The following is a 27,410-nucleotide window of genomic DNA, read 5'->3' as shown; positions in this document are numbered from 1 at the left end:
AATTATGAGGCACAACTGAAATTGCTGGAAACAGGCTTAGGAGCATGTATCCACTTGATGTCCAATTTAATACAGAGCCACGCTGGTTAATAGACTCATACCATTTATTTGGACATAAAATAAATTGTTTTCCAACAATCCATTTGAAAAACGACAAACTTCCAGTTATCAACATTTGGCTGGTGGCATTTTCTAATGACCTACAGCTGTTCTCTAAATCTAAATCACTAAATTTTTCAATCAATACGGCATTATGGCAACCAGTGGTTGAATCTATCCTCAGCTCCTAGCTTGCGTTTCTAAACAACACACAAGCTAAATTCTCTCCCTCAAGGTCCACCCTGTGCATAACAGCAATTAAGACCCGCTGAGCCTTCTGGCCTTGGATATGACAGTGGAATATTCCACTTGACGCTTCATCAGTGCATTGATGAGGATGCATGACAGCTGTTCATGGAGTCTAGTTGTTGTTTTCCTGGCTCAGTATTTATAATCATACATTCACAAACTGCTGTCCTATCCAAGGGCCCTCAAGGGCTGCACGTCCACAGATAAGGCCAGAATGTAAACAACTCATAAATGCATCTGCGAACACATTCCTAGCTCTCTTGTAAAAGTTTACTAGGAACAGGGTGACAGCCCAGCATTATGTGCCTCTTTAATGATGGGGTACAGAGAAGGGAAAATGTGGGTTTCTTCACTACAGTTATTCATACAGTTCCCTATCAGTAATTCACCTCTATAAACTTATGAAAAGTTATGAAGCAGGGGAGGCTTGTGGAGGTAGAAATCGGAGGACGGGCTCATTGTAATGCATGGAATGAACTAGGGAATGGTATCATACACGTGCTTGATATCATTTCTCATTCCATTCCATGCATTACAATGAGCCCGTCCTCCGATTTCTACCTCCCCCAGCCTTCTCTGTTATGAAGGCATCTGGCAGTGAATAACTGGGTTATACGTTACATTGAGGTGAATTACTGACAGAGAGATGCTATGAGATGAGCTCTGGGACGGGTAAATATGATGACTGTAATTCAAATAGTTGCGGTTGCACCTAACAAAACCGGGGTCAGTTTCCTGGAAGCGCCATAGCCCATTTACTGTAGTACTTTATGTCTTTTGAAAATCCAGGCCCACTCCTCCCCTAGACCAGTAAAGTTCTTTATTTAACAAATTTCGTTTTTTCATGAACAGAAGATTGACCTGCCAACATGAATGTTACAATTGTTACTTACTCACAGCTTTGCGGCTGGGTTGTCATGACAAATTAAGTACTACTGAAGCTATGAAGCTTTCAAGAAACTGACCCCTGTTAATTAGTGGTCAGTGACTCCAATAGAATTGTGTTTGATAAAGTTTTTGATGTCTAAAATGAAGCACTCAGATAAGTAGACAACTCAATGCAAGTTTTTCCTTAACGTTTTTATTTATTTACATTTCGTACTTTACAAAACCACCCCTCTTTAGATAGATTTGCAAACTCAGAACACATCAGGCAAGAACATCCAATATCTGTATTGTACAAAGTGGTTTAATCAGTCTATCTCGGAAATGGTCTTGAAAAAGTCTAGTTAAACACTCAACACTGTTGAACCTAACACTTGCTTATGACACCACGAATATATCTGCTCATCAATGTCCAAACAGGATGTTTTAAACCATTGAATGTGTAACTACAGCTTCAATATCAAAATCACAAAATGCAACATCTTTCTCATTCATTCAAACCAGATTGAGCTTAATAAGGCTACAGTATAAAGAATAGACAATATATAGTATATGTTTTATATACATTGCAGACAGTTACAAAGTCAAAACTGTAGGCCCACGCTCTGTGAACCATGTTTTTGTACTGTATTCACATTTAACAAGAATATCCAAAGATGGTATACTCATAAAACAGCAATCATAGTACAAAAGTCACAAAAATATAGATATATAGTTACCAAGAGCTACGTTTTTTTCCATATTTTCAAACAAACATAATGTGACAAAATGGATAACATCATGTACTCATTGAAAAGGCATAAACTGTATATTTAAGATCTTCTTAACATTGCACATAAGAGAAGCTACATCTTAGAGAAAGATATGAAAAGACATGCTCATCTATATAAAACCTTAGTTGGAGACAAAGCAATAACGCAAAGCTGATACACTGCGAGGTCTAGAAGCGTTTACCTCAAAAAGGCATTACATCAAAAGCCAACTGAAGATCGCAAGCAGCACATGCTCTCCAATTCACAGAACCATAAAAACATTGTGCATTTCACAACTGTAAAAGTGAACAAAAAGTCCAAATTAAATGTGTTGTTTTTTTTATGTAGCTTTTTGTTAAGATTTCACAGATTTTTATGGATTCTATCATTTTCTTCAGTTTGAATCACATTTGAACACAACAATATACAAAACAGTACATTCCTCTCTTTAGTTATTCAGACAAAAAAATATCAACTTAGAACCCAATACCTTGTCTGTTTATTGCACACAAGAGGTTCACTAAAATATTCGGGCACTTTTTTAGTTTCATCAAACAGCAGCATTTCTGTATAAAAAAAATTAATATGAACACTCACAGACAAAAAACACACACCTGCTAATACATAGCTGACTGAACCGAAGCATAAAAATGTGAGAATTTGTTTGTATTCCATATTTTTTTTTAAAGGTTTCTAAAAGTTGAACATTGTGCAACTCAAGTCTACTGTACATAAGGTCCTGTTTGTAAGGCTACACTTTCCAATCCTCCAATTCCTATCATACAGTGTTTTCAGGAGTAAAAATAACATTTTCTGTGCTCACCAGTATCAGAGACCGAGCATGATTATCTCAATATTTCTAATGTCAATAGCAAACATACATCACAATGGAAGCTACCCTGATTCCGGAGTAACTTTTGGTCCAATACGAAGAAGCATGCATTTTAAGAATCTCTTCTCAGTGAGACGATCAAGATTATGTGAATTAATAAGGACTTTGTAAATCAAAATAACAAAAGTAATAAATATCAGTAGCATTCAGCCCATGGTTTACCATGAGTATCCCTATCTTATCCTACATGCTTGGCACTATAGAACTGTGACTTCTAAGATGGTATTATAACAGGAGTCCAAGCCAGTACAAAATAGGCTATGAAAGTCCATACGTCATAAAGTGCAGAATGTTAACAAGACAAACACAGAGAGCAACGGTATGATTGCTAGCAAAAATTATTCAGACTGGTAGTAAATCAATAGTAAAAAAACACATTCTAAGTTTGCCAGCTAAATATCTACAGTAATTTCCTCGTATTTACCGTTAATTAGCAACCGATTCTCCTCTCTTTCGCGATGACAAGTCACAACTCTCTAAATGACAAACATCTTCTTCAGTCTTAGTTTACATTCTGCAGTTTGTGAAATAAGGACATTTATAGTGTATAACAGGGACACATACAAATAAACATGTGTAACTGAAAAGAACAACAAAGGTGGACCTACTTCGCCATTAAGATGGAAACACTCCTCTACCAATCAGTCTAATGTCATAATGTAAAGAGGAAACACTGGCTGTAACTCTCCTCTTGGCCCAAGCAACTCTGAATGATCACAACTCCCAGTAAGAAAGGCACCAGGGGAGGCTGGTGCAGGTTTAAATCGGAGGACAGGCTCTTTTCAATGCATGGAATATGGAATGGAATAAGGAATGGTATTTGATACACAATGAGCCTATCCTCCGATTTAAACCTCCACCAGCCTCCACTGAAAGGCACCCATGGACACATTCTAATGTGCTGCTGCTGATCACTTGATTAGTTCAGCGTAGTCCAACGAGTTTCACACACAGAGACAAATAAAATGATCTATCTAGAAGTCATGTCCACTGAATAACTTGTGTATGTTTAGAGGGGAATACACCTCCCACTGCAGGAAACTTTCACGAATGACTGTATACTTTGCAAAGGTATTCAATCCATTAATGCAATCATTGGCAGCATAACCAAATTCTGAAGTGAAAATCCTCTCCTGATTATCAAACATCTGACTTCACGTGAGATCAAATGCTACACTAGCTGGCCTTTTTAAACCCCTGTTATTGATTATACAAACAACCAGTAGATATCTTCAATGTGAACAACATACAATAAAATCAGAGTAGTACAGATCATTCATATAGCCCATATAGCTTAAGTACAGGGACAATGAGAGCTCTATGCTGCAATTTCAATTTCAAATGATGTCTCAATGTATTGTGTTCCTATTCACACAAAAAAAACATATACACATCTCTTGACAGGAATCACTACAATATCCAACGTAGCTTTCAATGATGAAGCTACAATACGCACACTCTTGCAATGGATAATATTCAGCAACATGAATGAACAGTTTGAATTGATGGCACTGCAGACATTTTACACGGCCTCTGTCATACGAACGATCACTACTACAATATTAAAACAAAAACAAAAATGTTTTGATAGGGAAAATAATAGGTCAGAGGTCATCACTCTATCATAATGGAAGCCAGCTCCTCCTCTTCTCTGTAGCTACTGTCATTGGTCAAAGGCAGGACAGGGGCTTTGATTGGCACGACAATGGGGATGATTGGGGAAACAGGAAGTAGTCACTCAACTGTAATGGAAGCCAGCTCCTTCATGTGACCATTCTCCTCCTCAGAGGGATCTGGGGAGCTGCTGCTGCTGCTACTGCCATTGGTCTTTGGCCCCTCTGACGCGGCGGCGCCGGCCTTGGGGGACAGGGGCTCCAGGTGGTCCGAGTGCTGTAGGGGCTGGAGAGGGTCTGGGGGGAAGCTGCTCTCATAGTTGTGGGTGGAGGAGGAGACCTGGGAGATGACTGGCATCTGGACAGAGGAGGAGCCGCCTGGCCCTGGGCCCGAGTAGCCCTGCTCCTGCTCCTGCCCCTCCTCCACCAGCCCATACTGAACCTCCTCTTCCTCCTGGACATGACTCAGGTAGTCGGGCACGAGGAAATCACTGCAGCAGAGACACACAACGGAGAGAGAGAAAGAGAAAGAGAGAACAGAGAAGTTAGCTCTCCCATCGCTGCAGCACAATGGAGAACTGTGAACTGACTGTTTTTAAGAACAGAGGTACATTTCTCTTCCGAAGGAGAGGGGTGGATTGCAACCACCCAAAATATGATCTGCAAATAAAACTGATCAATGTATTGCTTGATAATTGAATATTAAATAATGATGCTTATATTAGTATATTGAAGTGTCCCTGACACGATCGTATGAAGTCAACACAGTCAATGTGGTGCAAGTTATTTGCAGATAAATAAGAAAAATGGTCGGAAATCAGCACTTTTCTGAAATATAATACAGTTAACATACTTTTTATGTGAGGGCTGTGGACCGGTTTTGAGATACTGACTGAATTGCCAGAGAATTTTCCACCCAGTGTTACGATCTCAGGCGTAGACACTCAACTATAAAACTCAGAAGCCAATGGCCCGTTACAACCCTACCAACCTGTGAAGGCTTGAGTTGATTAAGAAGTGGAAAAGTCTAGAATAAAAAAGCACATGTCTACTTTATAAAGAGTTATATCAAGTGCTCTGAGCTATACAATTGAAAACAAGCCATTGTTTCCCAAGTTCCTATGTAAAATGCATTCTGACAGGAGTAGGTCGTATATCTCTATGGAGATATGGTAGAAAGTGTGAAAAACAACGGTGGTTTATATTAAAAGCCCCTTACTGGTAATATGCACTTAAAGGGGCAATCTGAGATTCAAACAACAAGGCCACTTTTTCTGGTAAACAGCTGAGGGATGGGGCTGGAGAAGAGTTAAAAGGAATGTCCGCAACTCCTGTATGCTTCCATGGTGATTTAATTCAGACACACAAAAACAGACGTTTTGATCCGTGTAGGATTTGCGTCATTCCTGACGAAGATCCTACTTGGATCTAAACGTTGTCTGTTTTGTGTGTCTGAATTAAATCGCCATGGGAGCATACCAAAGTGACCGACATTCCTTGTTTCTTTGATACGTTCTTCTGTCCTGCACCTGATGAATTGGACGTGCATATTTTGCTACTTTTTCTGCTGGAGAATTGGAACCACTCTCAAATTCATAGACGGAGCTATGGATACACTGTGATCAAAATTATAGTTTTACCCATGCTTTGAAGTTATAGGCTAGTGTTCGTCAAGATTATATTTTGGGTTAGACAGTTCAATTAAGATAAGGCATTTATAAGTTCAAGAATCAAAGGCTATATATCACTATTTATATAATTTAAATGTACCAATCCCAGACTGCCCCCTTAACAGTTGAGTAAGTAATGTTTCTTAAAGGCTAGGAAAAATGCACATGGTGTCAATGTCTTAATCTTTGCTGCTTTACATATAACCCTTGAGCTTTCTCATTTTCTGTTGCTAGACAACGTGGCCTGATTGAGACATAATCATGCAAATATAACCACAACGATGTGCTCAGTGCTCAGTTGGAAGAGTGTTTGACGGCCTAAAAAAAATAAAAAATAAAAATCCCTTCACCATGGCCATGATGGGAGAAGTGTCATTGTTCTTATTTCCTGTGTGGCGTTAATCTGAGTAAACAAGAGGGTGAGGGTGGAATACCCCACCCGGACTTCCTCACCTGCTCTGGAAGTAGTTTGCTAGTTCAGACGCCTCATGGTTCAGACTCCTCAGGTGAACAATTAAATTGCCAGAGTTGGTGAACATGGCTCCGCACGTTTTGCACTCGTAAATCCGGGGCTTGCGGACTATGTGGCGGGAGACCCTCATGTGGTGCTTATATTCACCGAAGGAGGTGAATGTGGCGCTACATATCTGGCACCGGAAACAGCGTTTACCTTCATGCTTGAGCCGGTGCATCTTTAAGGAGTAGGCCCGTGTGAACTTTTTCCCACAGCGGTCACACTGGAAGGGCTTAATGCCTGGCAAAAACAGGAAAAGGGAGAGTGGTTAGTTGTGTAGAACAATCAATCTCTACGACACCATAGAAAATGACAGTCAATCATTCGTTCAACATTGTTTCAATACATTTTGGAACTTGAACTTGAGACGTGTCAATGTGTCAGGGACATGCTAAAAACAGCACTGCCAGTCCTACAGTCCAATAGCTAACTCCATTAGTCTAAAGGCTTGTACCAGGTGAGGAAGAAATCTGAGAATGGACTTATTGCAATGCATGGAATGGAATGGAATGGAATGAGGAACGGTGTTAAACATTCCTCATTCCATTCCATGAATTACATTGAGGCTGTCCTCCAATTTCTGCCTCCACTGATAGGGGCTCTGACAGAGGTTCGTTAAAACACCATCATCATGGGTCAATGGCAGACGAGACCTAGCCTGCTCCCAGGTCTGTGCTTTAGCTAGCTCCTGTGATATCCATCATGATAATTCCAAACATACAGGGTTATGATAATGACAGTCGTCAGAGTTGGCGAAAACACATACAGACTGAAGACCAGGCTTGTGTGGACCTGGGGCAGTGTGGCAGTAAGTGAAATTGAGATGAAGTTGGCTCATAAGACGTTGTTTCCACACGCTCAGAGTCTGAGGGACACAACAGAAGGCCTTCCGCTGACTGACTGGGTTATTTATGGTTCTCATAAACGTGCCATAGCGGAAAGATTAAGCCTCACGACTTTCAATGAGAAATATAAAAATACCTTCAACTTAAGGCTCTTTTAGGACATATGGTCAGAAGGAATTTCCAACCAAGCATATTGTGTAGAGACAGAGTGTATTCATTTAAGAAGATATGGATTCTATTACCTTTTACCGTACACAGTCAAATACAATGGGATAATCTGAATAGACGGGTAGCCGTCATGGTAAGAAAGACTTTATGACCTGTAGAAGCTAAAGTTGGACAGTCTTTGCATACAGATTCAGAGTAAGAAATACTATACGGTTTGTACTATTTTCTGATTTATTTATTTTTTAACAACCTCTTCTGTCCTCTGTTGGTATGTGTGTGTGTGTGTGTGTGTCTGTGTGTATTCTTGTGTGTGTGCCATGTGTACTTGATGAGTATGTTTTTCCGATGTCAGACGAGGGAGAAACACAGCCTCGAGTGTTTCCAAAATCAATGTTCCCTGGAATGGCCCTGTCTCCTTCTCCACGGTGCCCTGACTCCTGCCATTAAAGACTCATTCATTCCTTGAAGCTAAGTCTCCTATCAACAGGTGGATAAGGGAATATTATGGTAGTACTGTAAGTACAGTAGGGGGGGAAGGTAAATATACAACCACAAGATTTTCCAGGTGAGTATCTAGTATGTCTACAGATGATGGCTAGTGGTTGTAGCCCAGTTGTTACAGCCCTGTGTGTGTGTGTGTGTGTGTGTGTGTGTATATATATATACATGTATTCAAGTGTGTGTGTGTGTGTGTATATATATATACATGTATTCAAGTGTGTGTGTGTGTGTGTGTGTGTGTGTTACCCACCAGAGTGAATGAGCATGTGTTGCTTGAGGTTCTGAATGCGTGTGAAGCGGACGCCACACGTGGGGCACTGGAACGGCCTGTCTGGACCGTTGGTGCCGGGGCGGGCTGAGGGGCTGATGTATAAATGGTACGGGTACTGGAGGCTTTCTAACCTGAAACATACAGAGGGTGGGAGAGAAAAGAGAGAGAGAGAGAAAGAGAGAGAGAAGGAGAGAGAGAGGGTAGTATCAGTCAATGGAATACATGATGATGTAACACCATTGATTTTTATTGACTGACAGACATATGCTACAGACTACAACTACGTGTGTTTTGTGTTTGAGGGAGAGAGAGGGAGAGGGAGGGAGGGAGAGAGAGAGAGGGGGGGGGGGCAACAGTTCAAATGCCAGTGTCAAATATGTGTTGGTATTAGTAACTCCTGCCTGCAATGTCAAACAGCTGAAGACAGCATTCATTGTGTAATGTAAAATGGTGATTGGTCCACACAATCCTTTTAGGATGAAGTTGAATAACATTTCTCAAGGTTATCAAAGCAGTTTCCAACAGAGTAGAGCTGAAACTCTGAGCTTCATGACTCCCGCTCATCAGCCAGTTACCTTTCATCATCCTCTGTATGACCTCCAGTGTTAGACGTAGTCTGCATCGAGGGCAGCCCTTCAGAGACCCCCTCGTCTATCGATCCTACACCAAAACAAGGACATAACAGATTTCAGGTAGATCTAGTCTTTCAGGTTACAAGTCTCTCCCTCTCTCATCATTTCCAGAGAAAATGGTTCTGAATCTAATCTGTAGAGTAGAATCTAATCTGTAGAGTAGAATCTAATCTGTATAGTAGAATCTAATCTTACACACAATACCAAACGAGTGAGTTTCAATGAGACTGTCAAGTTGGACAGCCAGGATAGTGGTTTTATTTATTATTTATTTTTATTTTACCAGGTTAGTATCATATAGATTAACAATCTATTTTACAAGGTTAGTATCATATAGATTAACAATCTATTTTACCAGGTTAGTATCATATAGATTAACAACCTATTTTACAAGGTTAGTATCATATAGATTAACAATCTATTTTACAATAGAGACCTGGCTGAAAGAGCAGCACGCAACGTTTAGGGCATAAAACACAAGCTCTACAGTTTAAAACATCAACGTACACATTGAGAAGCAAGAACTTTGGGAAAATGAGGTGCAACTAAGATGTCAAAACGTTGACACTCCCCACTTCAACCTCCATCATACTGTCTAGCGTAGCTTTATACTAAAACAAACTGGTTCAATACTGTTAATCAAGAAATACACAAATCCAAAGCTAGGACATTAGTGAGTAAATTAGAGAGCCCAACCTATAGAGGAGGACTGTGGGCTGATGAGGAGGTCTTCCTGGACCTGTTCACTACAAGGTACTGTCTGCTGGTCACTTAGGGAACTCTGGGACGCACTGATTGGCTGAGAGGAAGTCTCCTGCACTTCCTCGTCGCTGAGCCGCTCCACCTTCACGCGCACATCCTCCTCTGTCGCCGACGACGACGATGCCTTGGCACTTTCACAGGACAGGAAGTCACTCAGTCTGCGGCTCACGTCAGACGGCCCCGCCTGGCACAGAAAATCACCAAACAATAAACTAAAAAACTGGGTGGTAAAATATTGACTCATCATTTGGTCTGGGGGGTGGGGGGGGGTGGGGTGGGGCTAGGCCCTGGAGGATGTCTCACCTGGTCCAGGCAGCGGGGGCTTTCAGGCAGCTTGGGCTTCTCTGTGTGAAACCTGCGGTCGATCCCAAAGGGGAAGGTCCAGGGGAAGGCCAGGGAAGAGTCCACGGGCTGGGGGGCGCTCTCCGTGAAGGAAGAGGGCGAGGGGTTGGGGATCTGGGGGGAGGAGGCGATAGGCAGCTGAGTGGGGCATTTTAAGGGGCTCTGTTCTGGCGACATCATAATGAAGCTCTTGCGCTTGCGGCGCGACTCGCGGCACATGGGGACCATCATGCTGTTCCTCTCCACCACGCTACAGTCGGACGACACCGGCGACAGGCTGCTGTCCAGCGGCGTCAGGGCGCAGGTGGAGCCGGCGGCGCTCTCTGGTCCGGCCAGGGAGGGGTCCAGCGGTTTCTCTTGCGACATGGACCCTCCAGAACTCCACAGGATGCTGGACTTCATGAACTCGGAGCAGGTGCTGGCCACGGCGAACATCTGCATGTAGCTGGCGGCCGCTAGGACGTCGATGATGTTCTCTGTGCTGATGGAGAGGGTGGAGGTGTAGGCGAACTCCAAGAGAGGGGTGAAGCCGCTCACGGTCACATGGTGCAGATCCAACACAAACTTGTCCTCCTCCTCCGGTCGCCCCACCAGTTTGGAGCGGAAGAAGTCGCTACAGCAGGCTAGGACCACCTACAATGAGTTAGATGGAACGAATGACAATTAGATATGGCTGTAAACAGATAATAATGATAATAATAATAAAAATAATGATGATGATGATGATGATGATAGTGTCGGCCTTATTGAGTGGGTATGAGGAATCACCTTGTGGGCCAGAAACAGCTTGTCCTGGACGCGGATGGTAACGTCACAGAGGTGGCCCTCGCTGCGCAGGGCGTTCAGTTTGTCCAGCATCTCCTGACTGTGTGTGGGGGAATTGTGGGTGAAGGTTTTGACCCCCATCATGGAGTCTCCACAGTACTGCTTCTGCTGGGTGTTTTCCTAGATTGGAAGAATGAGACTATTCTGGAGTTTTTCCCGAACATATGACCTAACAAGGAACACCCTCAGGCCCATACAGTACCATGCTCTCGAATCATTAAGATGAAACAAATAAACACATCTGAACATCATAACACAGTCATTATCGAGTGTCATTAAGATCATTACTGAAGTAAAATACTGAATAGGTCTATTCTGGACAGTGATTAACACCTCGTCTAAATCTAGCCTCGCAGACAGCTAGGTTAACCAATGAAGTGCTAATTAACAGACACCATTGTGTGTATCTGGAGATCCCCTACATTTTGGCTATGGCCATGATGACTTATCAACAGAGAAGAGGAACAAATGAACAAACAGAAAGCTAACAAAGGAGTGGAGAGCCAAGAAAAACAGAACTCTGGAAACTCACTCAAACTCTTGATTGGTTTCAGGTCTGTCGTTCCTACAGTAGAATTCCTACACTAGAGCTAGGTGCATCCCAAAGATAAACACAGAATACAAAAACCTCAAGGAAAAACACACTACTAGCTTCGGGGAATCTGGATAACGATGATGGATGAATCAACTAATCAGCTATGATGGATGATTAACTAATCAAAGCTGTGGAGGGAGAGGGGTGGGAGCAAGAGTGGGGTGCTGGAGGGTGACAAGGGTGAGGCAATGAGAAAGGGAGTCGAGTGAGAGAGATGGGTGTTGGAAGAAGAGAGAGAGAGAGAGAGGGAGAGAGGTGGAAAGGAATAGGGAGGGAGAGGGAGAGAGAGAGAGAGAGAGAGAGAGGTGGAGGGTGGAGGAGAGGGGAGAGCAGCAGTAGAAAGCAAGAGGATGAAATGCCAAGTTATGTAACGACAATCAAAGCAGATGCATGGTGGTGAGAGCCAAGTCCATGTGGAGCCCAGGCCGGCACTACAGGATGCAGCACAGCTGTCTGCTGCTGCCGCTAGACATGTGGCTGCTTTGAGGCATGAGATTTTCCATCAAACAAACCCTCTCCTCCTCAAGAGGCTCTGTTAGGGAGAGCTCAGTTCAGCTCCCCTCACCAGAGAAGTAAGGAATACACTCGTGGGCTATGTTGGCCCAGTATAGCCAATAGTGATTCACAGCATGGGCCCTGGATTGAGGTGGTGCTTTCGTGATCCATATTATTCTGTGGTTGGTAATTATTTGTTGTGGGTTTTCAACAATGTAAGCCTAAGTAAATAGTTAGTAGGGTGGCTTATGCTTTTGTTTGTCTACAGGCTCATTCCATCATTGGTTGCTACTATGGTTAAGCCTCAAATAAGTCTGTTTACTGCACCTTTTCCAACTACACTGGACAATGTCCCTCCTTTTACTAAGACTATACTCACACTCCACTCTTTGTAGGTTTCTTGAGGTTTCGCCATACAGAAGGAAAGATGTCGTTAGACGCAACTTGAAACCATCGCAAAACCAGGTGCAACACAAACACTAGAGCAAACAACACAAAATTGCTTTTGTCAAAATTGTGATGTTGTTTATTGAGAAGGGGGCGTGGCTCAGCGTAACCTCACTTGTTTACATCACGTTACAAGCTAGTACACGTTTTGAGCTGGCTGGCAAGACACTTGATGCTGAATAAAATAAATATGTGCATCTCTTCCAAGCTAGATAGATAATGCTAACACGTAAAAGTATTTTCTACCCAATTGCCTGACGTTATTGTAAAAATGTGAACGCAGAAAAAAACGCTCCGCAGTTAGCTAGCTAGCTAAGTAGCAAGCTAACGCGACGTTACCTAGCGTCAAAATACATTAGCTTAGCTGGCTGTGTACAGTGATGTGGCTCTAAACAACGTCTAACTGGGCGAAACAGTTTACCTTCAATTGACAGAAATAGTATGCGATCCGGCCTGTTGTTCTAAATGTTTTGGCCTCGGTTAGTGTAGTCCAATACGGCCGATGTCAACACACCGCAGCCGGGCGTGCAGACAGCACAAAGCAGCGAGACTAGACAGTGAAGAGGGGTTAGTATCCCAGGCACTTTAGCCCGTTCCTTTCATATTCCTTTCGTTTATGAAGCATTCGTTCGCCCGACACAGCTAAATTTGAGATTGTCATTAATATTCGACTTGTTATAAAAGTTTTCACAGCGTTCTTTCCGTCTCGTCAAGGTTCTTTATCCTCCCTCCTTTACAAATCCTTTTTGCACTTTATTTGTCCCATAATGCAACGCGCAGGTTCATTTTACTGTACAAAGCACCTGATTTAGGAAATGTAAGATCATGCAATTATCTCTCATTTTGTATAACATGGCATAGATGCGCATTCAACTTGAACATTACAATTAATTAATTCTTTTTTTTTGTGCAAAATATGATTGTCACACATTTTATTACATACAATGTTCTCAATGATGACGACTTTACCTGGATGACCTGTGTGACACCTACAAGACTTTGATCAATGGTCTTCTTGGTGTTTCATATGTTTCTCACCCCAACAAGTTTCAAAGTTTGTCTCTTCCAACTGTCCTAGGTTAAGTTGGCAAGACAGCATCTCGGCCTAAGAAACAAGAACAGTTAAATAACGTATTATCTACGAGCTGTGCTTGGAACATGATTGCTGCTTGGAAATGACAACGGAAAAAGATGTTAGAATATAATGTCTCTTCTATCCAGGGCAATTATCTCTAATTTCTCTCAGACATAGCTGAAGGTTCATCTCTGAATGTGTTATTGTTAGCCCTGACAGATTCTGGACCAGTTTACGGGACAAGACTTTAATCATGAGGAGGATCTGGGTTTAGTTAACCAGTCTCTGGTTTCTGCTATCTAAATGAGTATTACACAGAAAGACCACTCCTTTCATGCCAGGAGCATTTAGGCAACCTCAGAAATATAACTGATGGGCTTTATTGTTATTTGAATGTTACACAAAAGTCTAGAATTGTCAAGGGCAAGAGAAGCGCATAAGAGATGCTTACTGGAGTTGGAACAGGTGTGGTTATAGTTGCCAGGGGAGCCACAGGTAATTGGGGGAAATTCAGCAATGGCTAGACCCTTTAGCATTATTCATACCATAGACATCATTGATTCCTACTGTACCTGAGCCCAAGGAGCAGATACTCTATCTTCCAGTGGAGGCTGTGGAGGTAGGGCTCATTATACTGCATGGAATAGAATGAGGAATGGTAATAAACGTGTGTTTGATACCATTCCTAATTACATTCCATGTATTAAAATAAGTCCATCCTCTGATTTCTACCTCCACCAGCCTCCACTGGTATCTACTGTTATGTAGGTAGCCAACACCTATCGGGAAGCTCAAGCCCAAGACCTATTATCGTTGACAATCAGAACTGAGCATAAACCTATTGCCCCATACAAAGACTGCACTTTTAACTGTTATGCACTTCTGCATCCACACCCTTTTCATAATCCCATACGTAATCTAGGCCTACAGTGCAACTTGTCAGTATCAATTATGTGTGTGTTGATGTGTTCTCTGTCGTATATATATATATATATGTTTTAATCTATTGTGTAACACCAAGAACATTTCCTAGCAATCATTTAGTAGCAATCATGTATGTGATGTGTAATCATGCTTTCCAATTCTGATATTTCAATGAAGGTGCACATTCACTGTTTACATTCACTACTTGTATAGATTTATAAAAGGAAGGGGGAAAAAGCAGATGATTCAATGCTTACAGCATAATATAATTAAATGTGTTGTATTTGACCATTTTATTGTATACATATAAAACTCCAAGACAGCAGCATTTGAAAATATGTTATAATTTCATGACCATGGTAAAAACTTTACAAAAATAAATAGCTTTGAAAGGAAGCTGTAATAATAAAATAGTATGGTCCTTCACTGAAGGGATACAATTGTTTTGTCTCCGTTGCTTTATGACATACTGTACTTACACAACTGGAATGATACATCAAATATACTGTACATATATAGTTATCTGATAAACAATAGAGCAGTCTTTGCATATTAATTAATAATAACATTTCTATACATGAAATATGAAATTGTTTATAAATGGAGTTATCCTGTATTGAAACACAGATGCAAATTATGTTGCACCTTTCGATCTTTAGACTTTTACTATCATACATCTCTACATTGACATTGGTTGCGTTTCATGTCCTCTGGAGTGTGTCCATATTATGTTCAATATAACTGCATTAAAACATACTTGGTTGGGAAATAACTAAACAAAGGTACTGGACAGAGGAACAGTCCCCTGTTACACTGGTTTGGCTTGGATCAGATTCCTGACCAGTCATTGTACAATAAACTAAACATTTCACACAAAAAAGTGTTAACTCAAACTGTTGTTTCTGAATGTTTAACTAATATCTCTTTTGTAACAAAAAATGCTCAAAGTTAGAAATCTGTCAGGATAGACCTATCTAGCTGTGTTATAATAATTATTAAGATTGAACAACTAAATATTAATCAGTATTACAAATCATTCAACAGCAATTAGATAATACAATGATTTTGACAGAGAATGCAATTTCTGTAAACACAAACTCACTTTTAGAAAATGTGTCATTTTCCTAGAAAATGACAGAAAAAGGAACAATTCTTTTTTTCTCCATATGGTGTAAAAGCCCTTTTACTGCAGCACAGATAAGTTGGTGTCTTACAATGGTAATCACCACACTGTAGCAGTAACAATATGCTTTTTCAAAACTCTATCAGCTCAGTTAATCTGTTGGCTCAACGTATCACTATGGGTTCTGTGGAAGCTAAATGGAGGTATATTTTCACTGCATTGGTGCTTTACAGCAGGTTTCATGCAAAAGCACATGCACAAGCACAAACAGACACACACACGCACACGCACACACACACTCAAACACACACACACACACACACACACACACACACACACACACTCAAACACACACACACACACACACACACACACACACAAACACACAGTACTTCATCTACTATCTACTGTACTAGCTACAAAGCAACAACTCTTGTACATCCTGAGGTAGATCTCTATTGTTTCAAACGTCAATAGTGGTTGTAACACATCAACAAGCCATGATGTAATAACACGACTGGGCCGAATGCACCGAGACATGTTGTGGTTGGTTAGTGCACTCTTCACTCTCAAACTAGGCCTCTCCTTCTCCAGTCCACGCAGTTCTAGGAGAGGTTCTAAGTGCCGTAGGAGAGAGGGAGCAATGGGTCGTTGTTTCTGGATGGATCCTCTTGTCTTCGTGTTCTTCATAAGCACTCTTGATTAAGGCACTCTCCAGACACAGGCTGGGGCTGCTTGTTAGAGTCACACTTGTCCGACTCCACGGTCTTCCCTGTGTAGTCTATACAGAAGACGCTACGTCTGCGCTCGCCCTGACCGCAAGTTCGTGAGCAGGATGACCAAGGACCCATCTGCCATATGGGGCAGGGCAGATCCCCGCAGGGTCTGATGTCTGTGGGCTTCAGGTGCCTGTCACAGTGGCTTGACATGAAGCCGACATTGTCCCGGCATTCCACGTTCCTCCTCGACCACCCAGAGCCGCAGCTCTTGGAACACTCCGACCATTCCCCCAACTTCCACTCAGGAACGCCGAAGGGCTGGATCATATGCAGTGACCCCGACGACCCTGATGACCCCTTCCTCTCTTTAGACTTCGTAAAAGAGACTTCTTTGGGGATGAAGAAGGTGTATTTGACCTTGGGTGGAGAGGAGTCTCCGGCTGTGGCCAGCAGTTGGATGGTGATGGCCTCTCTCAGCTGTCGGAAGCTCTGGATTCTCTCCAGGGTGGTGGAGGAGCCACTGTACTTCAGCACCGCTCCAAGTACAGGGATATCCTGCTCTACAGTGGAGACGGAGAAGTTACCGTTTAGGATATAGGCTCCGCTCTCTCTCTTCACAGCCAGGTAGTTACCATCATGTTTGATTCCTCGGTGGCTGCGTTGCTTGATGTCAATGTTGGTTGCCCCGACAGGGATGGTGATGATGTCACCGTATCCGTAACTGAAACAACAACAAAAACATCTGGCTTGTTACTATGGTAATCATATCAGTAACACAAAAGAAAACAAACACGGCCATTGCTATGTAATTGCAAAGCATTTACAGCCTATTAATACGCCAATACAATGTTTGTTAGTTATGACAGTGTTACCACACAAGTTTAGAGCAAGCAGTTTTTTAACACACTTATTTTGAGTCTTTACAGTAGGTTTGTATTCTTCAAACCTTACACAAAACAGATAAAACATAATACACGGCACTATTTCTGTATACTTACAGGGCTTTGTTGTGTGACCCAGTGATCTTCCTGCAGCTGAGGCCACTCCCACCACACACACCACACTTGTCCAGCCTCTTGTTAGAGCCAATCACATGGTCGCAGCCTGCCTTGACACACTGGCCTTGGACACACACAGACGTGGTGTCTGGACCACAGGTGGTGCCATCGATTACCTGTACAGAACAGGTACACACCCAGTTTGAAAGACATAGGTAACAGTACGCCAAATCATCAAGTAAGTTGTACTTTCAATCTAGACTTTCTTGAGCTGGAGTCTCCATTGCAAAGACCTGAAAGACTAACCTAATGGTAGGCTAAACAAGAGACCCTAATAAATATAAATAACAATAAGATAAAAACAATAAGGTTTTATTTTGAGTGACTGTACTGTACCTTGGCCTCGAACACCTTGAACTCACTGCTGGTCCGCGACCTGCAGAAAAGTTTACACCTGTCCCGAGGAGACACCCCAGCGTACTTAGGGATCCACTGCTTGATGTTGCCATGGTAATCCAGGTAGTAGGGGCTGTTGTACTTCTCACACTGCTCCTCCCTGAAGCTCTTACCTAAAGTAAATAAATAATAATAATCATTTATTTATAAAGCACTTTTCATAATACAAGCGTAATCTCAAAGTGCATAAAATAAAAGATAAAATAGAAAAATTGTTAAACCAAAAAAAACATGGCGCGCTAACAAATAAGATGTGATAAAGTAGCACAATATGACAAACCTAAACATTACACTGATGGCACTGATATCAATCAATCAATCAATCAATCGAAATGTTTGTATAGCGCTTTTTTCACAAATAAATTGTCTCAAAGTGCTTTACAACAAGAACAATACAAATGAGCAGAAAAGTAAATTGAAATCTGATGTGAAATTCACTTGTACACAAGTTCACAAGTGTCCAGACTTACTGTAATCTAAAGTAAACGTATAAAAGTTACTGTATTGCATCATGCCAAATTCCAACAGATAGGGTAATAGATTCAACTTAGCATAAACAGATAAACATTACCAGAAAGTCAAATTAAATTGATTAAAAAAAAAGGCATTTTATAGAACAAACAACTGTAGTCTTACAGTACTTGTTCTTCTATCAGTGGAGGCTGGTGGAGGTGACTTACCATAATTGTCCTCACACAGCTGGGCTTGGCAGGACTGGTACTGGGCTCTCTGGCCCTCACAGTACCGTCCTCCGTTCTGGGGTACCGGGTCAGTACACTCCCTGTAGGAGAACTCCACTCCTCCACCACATGTTCTAGAACACTGTTGCCATGTTCCCCACGCTCCCCAGCCTCCATCCACAGCCACCTAAAATAACAGAACAGAACCAAGCAGGGAGATCAGTGCCATGGAAATGCCAGCAGTACGTTTTCCTCCCATGTGAAGTACTGTAGCAGGCCAAATGAAAACACTATAGCCACATGGGGTGTGGTAGAACCCAAAGCCGCAAAATGTTTTGGCGTAAAATATCTAATTTGGTGGCCTCTTGTCAATAAAGTAGCTGGCCGCATACAATGGGAGGTAGGAGTAGTAGTATGGGTCGGCTATTTGGCTTGTGGCTGGTGCTTAAGGGCTGTCCGTCCAACGCCATGACAACTGGAGCCATCCAACCCCATGCCAGAACGTGGGTAAGACTGGGCTGAAGCCTCAGGGGCTGTTGGCGTGCCAGGATGAGGGTAAGACTGGGCTGAGGCCTCAGGGGCTGTTGGCGTGCCAGGATGAGGGTAAGACTGGGCTGAAGCCTCAGGGGCTGTTGGCGTGCCAGGATGAGGGTAAGACTGGGCTGAAGCCTCAGGGGCAGTTGGCGTGCCAGGATGAGGGTAAGACTGGGCTGAGGCCTCAGGGGCTGTTGGCGTGCCAGGATGAGGGTAAGACTGGGCTGAGGCTCAGCACGCGTCTGCTGTCAGTCTCACACATTCCTGGCACATGTGTCACACCACTAGCAGAACCCACCGTGGTGTACTTGGCAAGGCAAACGTAAACCAGTGTGTGTGTGTGTGTGCGTGTGTGTGTGTGTGTGTGTGTGTGTGTGTCTGTGTGTGTGTGTGTGTGTGTGTGTGTGCACGTGCGTGCGTGCGTGCGTGCGTGTGTGTGTGTACAGTATTTGCAAGGAGCTATAAGTCTCTAAACTGCCAGCACATCTAAATTCATACATTGACTTCAGTGACACATAATAAAGTGCCTGTCTAATAAAAACAATGGAGACACATACCAGGCATGGCTGAGACAGAGTGTAGATGTGTGTGTGTGTGTGTGTGTGTGTGTCCAAATTCAACATGGCCATAAGCCTAGCTGTTCTACAAGACCTAATAAGGTAAAGATTTCAGAGTCTCACCTTTGGCACCATGACCTCATGTGTGGCCATGCAAGCCCCATCCAGACAGGTCATGTTGGGGGCACAGGTTGTGCCATCTGCCCAGGGCAAACTGCCATTCCTTGTAGTGCAATGGGGCTTGCCCTCCTCACGACACCACAGCTGGCTACACACTTCACTGTCAGAGTAGAGAGATACACACACATTCTAATTCTCATTCCCGTTCAGATTTATACTTAATGTATGTTAAGATTTAGAGAACCGTATCGCCATACAACATATAGTATGCATCTTAGTTGTTGGGAACTTATCTTTGGTGGTCTGTATTAATCAGCAACCACATTGTACAACTGGTCAAACAGTACACAAACCATTCACACAATACATACATTCAACACTAAACACATATCTACACAATACACACAAAGACTCAAAAATGAACTCTGACCTATCAGTGATGTTCGGGCAGTGGACAAACTCCTCCCCGAACATCTGCTGGCACTGGCGGTCCAGATTGTATATCTGGCCAGGCATTTCTCTGGGAAAGGGCAGGATGTTCTCTGGGGCATCTAGGAGGCAGTCACCTGTGGGTACATCAAGTATAGAAGAGCTCTGTTAGAAAAAACAAGGGAAAGACAGAATAGAGGCGCTTCCTTGGTTCACTCAGGGGAGGCTGGTGGAGGTAGAAATTGGAGGCGGGCTCATTGTAATGCATGGAATGGAATGAGATAGCATTCCTGTGTTTGATACCATTCCTCATTCCTTTCCATGTATTACAATGAGCCCGCCCTCCGATTTCTACCTCCACCAGCCTCCCCTGGTTTCACTGTAGACATTAAACCCAAATAAAACCCTCACACAGGCCCCTGTGTTTACATACAAAGCAGTAATGATCTGTTAGAACAAAATCTATGAGCTTTAATGTAGATCTTGTCGTTGGCCTCCAATGATTAGAACAAACAGACGTTCTGAGTTACATAACCTTTCATTGGAATCATTGTTGAGCTGATAAAAAACATATTTGCTTTTTTTTTTGTTTTGCTGACGGCAGCTGTTCAGTTTGGCGGGTGAGAACGGAAACCTCCTCATTGTGACTCAGAGGAATGGAAGGCTAGGTTGAAAATGATACAAATTGTAAAATAAATACTTTACAGGAGGACACACACATATTGTCTTGGTGAAACTGCATTACGTATAGAAGCAACGAAGAAGACTGAGAATGTGAGGCGGGGACCTCTCCACAGAAGAGTCAAAACATACAGTCATTTTCACAGAATATAATTTGTGATAAAGGAGCAAGTTTAAGCAGGAGAGGTGGTGTAATGGAGAATATACTAGTAAAAACATTGTAACCGGGAGTTGTTGTTTTTTTTCTACCATGGTCCAACCCCCTAATAACAGTCCATGGCCTTTGTGGCAGTGTTCCATCTGGCAGGGACTACAGGATTCTACCAGAAACGGCTGGGTTTTACATTTACTCATGGGGCACTCAAGGTTTGACATCTGATTTAAAGGCTCTCCGCTTCACAGTTCTACATCAAATCATGTCTGGGTGCATTATGAAGTCACATGTGTCTATAGCATTTACGTGATTTGAGTTGCTGTGTGTGTGTGTGTGTGTGTGTGTGTGTGTGTGTGTGTGTGTGTGTGTGTGTGTGTGTGTGTGTGTGTGTGTGTGTGTGTGTGCGTGTGTGTGTGTGTGTATACAACAAAACCCAGTTCTCAACTGAATTGTTGTCTAACACCCTGATGAAGGTCTGTTGACCGAAATGTTGGAATCTTTCCATATAAATGTGAAGTAGCAAGAAAGCCAGTGTGCTCAGATTTCTTCCCATCTATTACCCCATCTATTACCCCATCTATTACCCCATCTATTACCCTATCTGTTGGAATTTGGCATGATGCAATACAGTAACTTTTATGTTTACTTTTATACGTTTACATCAGATTACAGTACGTCTGGATACAGAATGTACTATATTAGCGTATTTCACATCAGATTTCAATTAACTTTTCAGCCCTTGTTTGCAAGTTTCTTCCTTTTCTAAATGTTCTGTGTGTGGTACAGTGTTTGGTATTGTTTCTCAGTGTTACTGTACCTACCATGTCCGTTGTCGAAGAACTCAGTAGTGTACAGTGCGCTGCAGGGAGACCAGGGGAAGGTCATGTTGAGGTGGATGAACAGGGGAGCCATCATGTGATGCCCACCCAGCTCACCAAACAGCCTCTTGCATGTCTTGGAGTCGTCATGGGGCATACTCAGCACATGACCTGGAGGATGACAACACTGTATCATCATACTGATAGCACATGGCCTAGAGACACTGTATGGTACAGGGTTTTGGCCACAAGGTGTGTATGTCGCTGTGTGTGTGTGTGTGTGCGTGCGTGCGTGCGTGCGTGCGTGCGTGCGTGCGTGCGTGCGTGCGTGCGTGCGTGCGTGCGTGCGTGCGTGCGTGTGTGTGTGTGTCGATGTGTGTGTGTGTGTGTGTGTGTGTGTGTGTATGTTGATGTGTGTGTGTGTGTGTGTGTGTGTGTGTGTGTATAGATATGTTTTGTTATTATACAATGCATTACAATATGCAGTTATTACAGTGCTATTACACATGTATAAGTTGCCTGCAGTTCACATACCGAGCTCATGGGCTGCAGTGAAAGCAGCTTGAAGACCGTTGTCCTCAATGACGGAGCAACTCCTCTTAGGATCACACATGGTCCCCACGTCAGCCACCCCTAGAGTATCGCAGCTCTCATGGCCACAGATATCCTGCAACACACAAGAGAAGTGTGCCAAACTGTCATTCTACACACTGTTTCTATGAATCTTGAAAGACTGTTTTCTATATGTTTATGTTTATCATTCAATAATTGTTTTGTTTTGTTTTTATTTTATTGTTCTTCTATCTTGATTACTTTTATTGTGTCCCTTTTATCGGTAAAGTGGGTTCAAATAAACGTCCAACTTGAAACATCTCATTGAGGGAAAGGCTGACAGGGATGTCATACATGTTGAGAGTTTCTATTTGGTACCCATGAAAGGCTGAATATGAGCATTTTCTTGCAGTGTTCTGTTAATCATGGGTTGTTTTCACTGTCTTGTCAGAGAGCCACAAAAACATGTTTGTCAATGTTTCCATCATAAAAAATAAAGCAATTAATAATATTGGCAGGCAGACTATAGAAGAACTATGATGTGGGGACATTAACTGTGTGCTATCAGAGATGTATTTCAACAACCATGTCTTGCCAACCAGAACATTCCCTTCACATGCCTTTGGCTCTCTGTGACAGAGATAAATGTTTCCTGGACCTACGACCCAAACCACCAGACATAACCGTCCATGATTGAAAACACATCTGGACCTCGAGCTGCCTCTGGATTACACCCAGCGTGTGTACACCTTGTTCTGCAGACCTGAGCATCAGTCACAGCAGACCGCATGTGAAGAGCCAGGAGAATCTCTTTGGTTCAGGAACTGCAACAGACTGCTTGCCATGTGCCAAACGGTTCCATTCAAGCCCCAGTGTTTTGGGGTTTACAAACACTTGTGCGTTCTCTTGTTCTGCAGAAGCATTAGTCATTGCAGTTGACCGCATGTGCAAAAAAGCCTCTTTTCATGACTTCAGTTTTTGGGTTTACAAACACTAGTGGCTTCTCTCGTTCTGCAGAAGCATTAGTCATTGCAGAAGCCTGCATTTGCAAAAACGCCTCTTTTCAAGGCTATAGTTTTTGGTTTCAAAACACTAGCTGGTGCCTTCGCTTGTGGCGAAGGCATGCGGGACACATTCCAGGGCAGGTCAAGTTCAGGCCAGCTGTGCACGCATGCCATACCCTGACCATTTTAAGAGGTGTCATCGCGTCTAGTCTGATTTGTAGCGACACTAAAATTAGCTCATAACTAGGGGAGCCTTCAGTCCTATAGGTTTCAAAGCACATCCCAATTGGTTGATGGAAATTAAACAAAAACTAATGGGCCAAACCATTACTCACTCATCACATGGGCCAAACAATCATGTCTCACTGCATGCGCACATGTATTGTATCATACTCCTTAGATAACTCATAACATTCCAATGCATCGGACTATTAACAACGCTACACTTTAGGGGGGGGGTCTTTAGCGCAGGACTAGGTTTTACGTGGGTGCGGGCAATTACAATTATTATAATTTTTCTTCTTCTTCTTCTTCTTCTTCTTCTTCTTCTTCTTCTTCTTCTTCTTCTTTTCATTATTATTATTATTATTATTATTATATTTATTATTATATTTATTATTATTATTATTATTATTATTATTATTATTATTATTATTATTATTATTATTATTATTATTATTATTATACCTTTATCTATACTGGGGTGTCCCACTGAGACCAAGGTCTCTTTTTCAGCTGAGCCCTGATTACATTCAAATACATTCTATTCAAATGACATTGCACTACATCAGCCTGCTACAAACAATACATGACATTCCATTAGCTTATGTCATCCTCAGTCTCAGTACAGTACATACCTCTCTAGTGAAGAGCAGAGCTGTGTCATAGTGCTCAGGGTGTCTATGGCTGGACGGGTTGAAGAGCTGTTGCCAGGAGCAAAAGTTCCGGAGTGCCACCCCTCCGTTGCTGGACAGAGCTGGACCGACCTCCTCATCTTGGACCACCAACATCTTCACCACCACCATATGGACCGAGTTCTTTATACTGGGGTGTTTGTAGAGCTGGGCGGCCATTGAGACCAGGGTTAGGACATAGTGCTGCAGAGAGAAGGGGTAAACACAGGTTGTTAGGAATAGATGGATACATTAGAAGAATAGATAGATACATTAAGAGAATGGACAGATAGATTAAGAGAATAGACAGATAGATCAGAAGAATGGACAATAGATAACACAGGTCATTAGAACTGCCTAGTGCCCACCAGGCAACATCACTAGGGTTGATTTAAACTCTGGACATGGGGATTACATCATTTCCTCGGTTTTTCAGAATCCATAATAGGTTTATGTGTCGGAAACACATAAATCGTCCTTATCTGTTTGATAATATGATGATGTGAGCAAGTCCTAAGGAATGCAGAACAGCGTTGCTGCCAAATAATTCCCCCGACCTTATCCAAGGTTTTGTCTATTTCATCACTTGGTTGGAATTGGAAAATACTAAGCCCACGCATTTCTCACATACTCTATACGCATTCTTTCGTTTTCAAGTCATTCTCAGTTCATCGGAATTAGAACGTCCATTGAGAGAAGGAGCAGACAATCTGGACTAGTATGGTTTACACCATGAATGTCAGACACATGGAAGAAATATTTCATTGATGATGAAGAGCAACACCTCGGACCACATTTAGTGAGCAGGTACATTGTTGTATTCCTAATTGTTGGATTGGTTGGATTGAATAACGACCAAAAACTAAGCAAAATAAAGAAAACGTGTGTGCAACAATATGGTTAGTATCAACATAATATGTCCTTAACCTTTAAATAAATTATGTTGCTTTAATTAATGATATGGTAGGCTTTATCAATCAAAGATGCTCAGGATAAGGTGCAGTGCTAGACTGTGCTGCCCCACAATCGAATATATCCCACCTTTATTTCATCTCCATAGAACTGAGTCATTGATGAGTCTGCGACCACCAATGTCTCGATGAACCGCGGTGCTGATATGAAGCGTTTCCCCCGTCGATGTCCGTACGCATCATTTTCCTCCTGCGTAAAAGTGTCCCCGTCAGTTTCTTCAGCTATCTCCTCACTATCTTGATCAGAGAGAGTCTGAGCAGCATCATTTGATTGCTCAGTGGACATCCTCCTTTTGATAACATGTAACTGTCCAGTGGATCCCTCTTGTCTCCCCGCGCCGAGCAGTTTCGGCTCTATCAAATACTCATTCCCTTCTGTTATAAACGATCCAATGATGCCGTAACACAGACTGACAGCAACAACGGAATCTTGATTATGGTCCACGTTACCTGAATAGAAACAACTTCTCAAGTCTCCCTCCATCTCCTCTGTCATGTTTATATGATTGTGCAGATCAGTCTTAGCATCAAAGAAATGGGCACCCTGGGAACCTGAACTGCTGCGTAAAGTGTGGAGATCTTTTGCTTTGATGCGTTGAATCCGTAGAGAGGGTGCTAAAAAACTTGTATCCGGGCTTAAATTCAAAGTGAAATCTTTGCCAAAGGCACTGAGTCTGAAACTCGGCTGTTCCTCACTTCTTTTCCAGAAACGACCCTTGCTTCTTCCATTTATCCGGACAGGTACAATATCCTCAGATTCCAACGCTTTGGAAAGTGCCGTGTTGATTACGCACAGAGCTAATATAACAAAACAAACCGTTTGACACATTTTCTGAACAGGGCAATTGCAGCCACAACGAGGAAATAATTAATACAAGATCAACTTTCAAAGAAATGTTCAGTATTCGTTCTCTTCAAAGACAGCCCGTGCACATACATTCGCCAAAAGGTTGCCTCTAAATTGTCTGCAATCGGTTGAAAATCTTTTATCACTTTACAATACTGCGTCAGCGACCGCTCCTAAATAATCTCTCGTTACTGTTTCAATAATAATTCTCCAGTGCTGAGTTGACAGTCTTGGTCCAAACGGATTGATATTTTTAGCCTAAGTGTGTGATCCTAATAATTACTACAACTATATGGCAAAGCTAAAATACAGCTCTAGTTCTACCACTCAGCACCACCACCGAATACTGGAGGAAGCACTGGTATTTATACTCTCTGGTCTTCCCTGGACATACGCGGTTTATTTCTGATATCCCTGTTTGCTGGAAATTCTCCTCCCACTCGAACCTCATGAGAAACACTTGGATAAAACGGACCCAATGAGAATGGACCGACACTCCCCCCTTCTGAAATAGCTGCCGGCTGACAACCTTGCGACTATTATTAACTCGGCACACACATGCTATGGTAACAGTGGGACACCCATACTATGCATAGTTTAGGGTCCGGTCAGTTATTTCTGAGCTTGCACGTGATTGACAGTAGCCTAGGCTACAGAGAAGCCCCCTGCAGAAAAGCTGCTTTCTTCTTCACAAAAGAACACGGTCACGGTAACCTACATCAATAAAGGAGTCTGCCTGAAATAAATTGGTAACATTTTGCAGCTTGTTTCAGAGCTTACAGTAAATTACCTTTACAGAGCACTGACATTAGCCTTATGACCTGGAGTTCCTATTATGTCACGATTTGTATTTCCAAAAGGCTACATATTTAACAAATGCTTTGCTAATTGACACATATGCAAATTTGGCTAGGCATTGGGCCACAAGTGTGTTTTAATGACGTGGTTAGGAGCATTGAATTAGTCACAAACATATCCACCACAAGGTGGCAGCATCAGATCATAAACACATCCCGATGCGCATTACCCGCGGAGATGACCAAGAGCATATTTTGCTGCAGGCGCAAACAGGTGTCGCCCTTGTCTACACTAAGTAGCTAAACTTCATAACAAAACTGGAAGTTATGATGGATATATAACAATAACACAAACCCCACCAAAATTCGATATTGGGTGGACATGTTTGCAACGGGGGTCGGAATGTAGTCCTATTGCTATCCATGGTCCTGAAGCATCTTATCCAGGGGGTAGGATGCGAAGGTTTAGTAATATAAGTATTTTGGTGACTAATAACTAACAGATTAATTCGGATATTAAA

At 42.4% G+C, this 27,410-nt stretch overlaps 2 protein-coding genes and 1 long non-coding RNA gene across 5 annotated transcripts in view; 1 reads left to right on the top strand and 2 right to left on the bottom strand.

The window, feature by feature from the left end:
* The window catches only part of LOC310822949, a 174,492-nt gene that overhangs the window by 4,238 nt on the left and 142,844 nt on the right, over positions 1-27,410 (top strand). The gene's annotated exons all lie outside the window — the stretch shown is intronic.
* On the bottom strand, positions 1,470-13,272 carry LOC310823102 (zinc finger and BTB domain-containing protein 44-like). 3 transcript variants are annotated; one of them, XM_083695835.1, is made up of 8 exons: positions 12,979-13,272; positions 10,964-11,140; positions 10,157-10,828; positions 9,788-10,037; positions 9,035-9,119; positions 8,439-8,590; positions 6,614-6,914; positions 1,470-4,981 (listed from the first exon to the last, which is right to left on the bottom strand). In XM_083695835.1, the coding sequence occupies exons 2-8, from the start codon at positions 11,102-11,104 to the stop codon at positions 4,612-4,614; spliced, it is 1,971 nt and encodes a 656-aa protein (XP_083551961.1). In that variant the 5' UTR covers positions 11,105-11,140; positions 12,979-13,272; the 3' UTR covers positions 1,470-4,611. The 3 variants fall into 3 exon arrangements, with proteins under 3 accessions (XP_083551961.1, XP_083551962.1, XP_083551963.1); XM_083695836.1 differs by lacking the exon at positions 12,979-13,272 and adding an exon at positions 11,553-11,626; XM_083695837.1 differs by having other exon boundaries at positions 4,829-4,981; positions 6,831-6,914.
* Positions 14,886-26,398, bottom strand: LOC310822585 (A disintegrin and metalloproteinase with thrombospondin motifs 8). The gene is made up of 10 exons (XM_083694971.1): positions 25,316-26,398; positions 24,239-24,478; positions 22,360-22,492; positions 21,829-21,996; positions 20,174-20,309; positions 19,747-19,903; positions 18,533-18,719; positions 17,793-17,965; positions 17,397-17,572; positions 14,886-17,119 (listed from the first exon to the last, which is right to left on the bottom strand). Exons 1-10 carry the CDS (start codon positions 26,072-26,074, stop codon positions 16,366-16,368), a joined length of 2,883 nt encoding a protein of 960 aa, XP_083551097.1. The 5' UTR covers positions 26,075-26,398; the 3' UTR covers positions 14,886-16,365.

The sequence above is a fragment of the Argentina silus genome, assembly GCF_951799395.1.
Source record: "Argentina silus genome assembly, chromosome: X".
NCBI lineage: Eukaryota > Metazoa > Chordata > Actinopteri > Argentiniformes > Argentinidae > Argentina > Argentina silus.
This window is presented reverse-complemented; position numbering and strand designations above follow the sequence as displayed.

What these genes read in the sequence shown, in the direction of transcription:
- LOC310823102 (XM_083695835.1), bottom strand. Translation starts at nt 11,104, where the DNA reads ATGATGGGGGTCAAAACCTTCACCCACAATTCCCCCACACACAGTCAG. An exon ending in CATACAGAGGATGATGAAAG is followed by an intron (nt 8,591 to 9,034) that starts GTAACTGGCTGA and finishes TGTATGTTTCAG; the next exon opens with GTTAGAAAGCCTCCAGTACC. An exon ending in ACACATGCTCATTCACTCTG is followed by an intron (nt 6,915 to 8,438) that starts GTGGGTAACACA and finishes TGTTTTTGCCAG; the next exon opens with GCATTAAGCCCTTCCAGTGT.
- LOC310822585 (XM_083694971.1), bottom strand. Translation starts at nt 26,074, where the DNA reads ATGTGTCAAACGGTTTGTTTTGTTATATTAGCTCTGTGCGTAATCAAC. An exon ending in CACTGCAGCCCATGAGCTCG is followed by an intron (nt 21,997 to 22,359) that starts GTATGTGAACTG and finishes GTCATCCTCCAG; the next exon opens with GTCATGTGCTGAGTATGCCC. An exon ending in GCTGTGTGAGGACAATTATG is followed by an intron (nt 17,966 to 18,532) that starts GTAAGTCACCTC and finishes TATTTACTTTAG; the next exon opens with GTAAGAGCTTCAGGGAGGAG.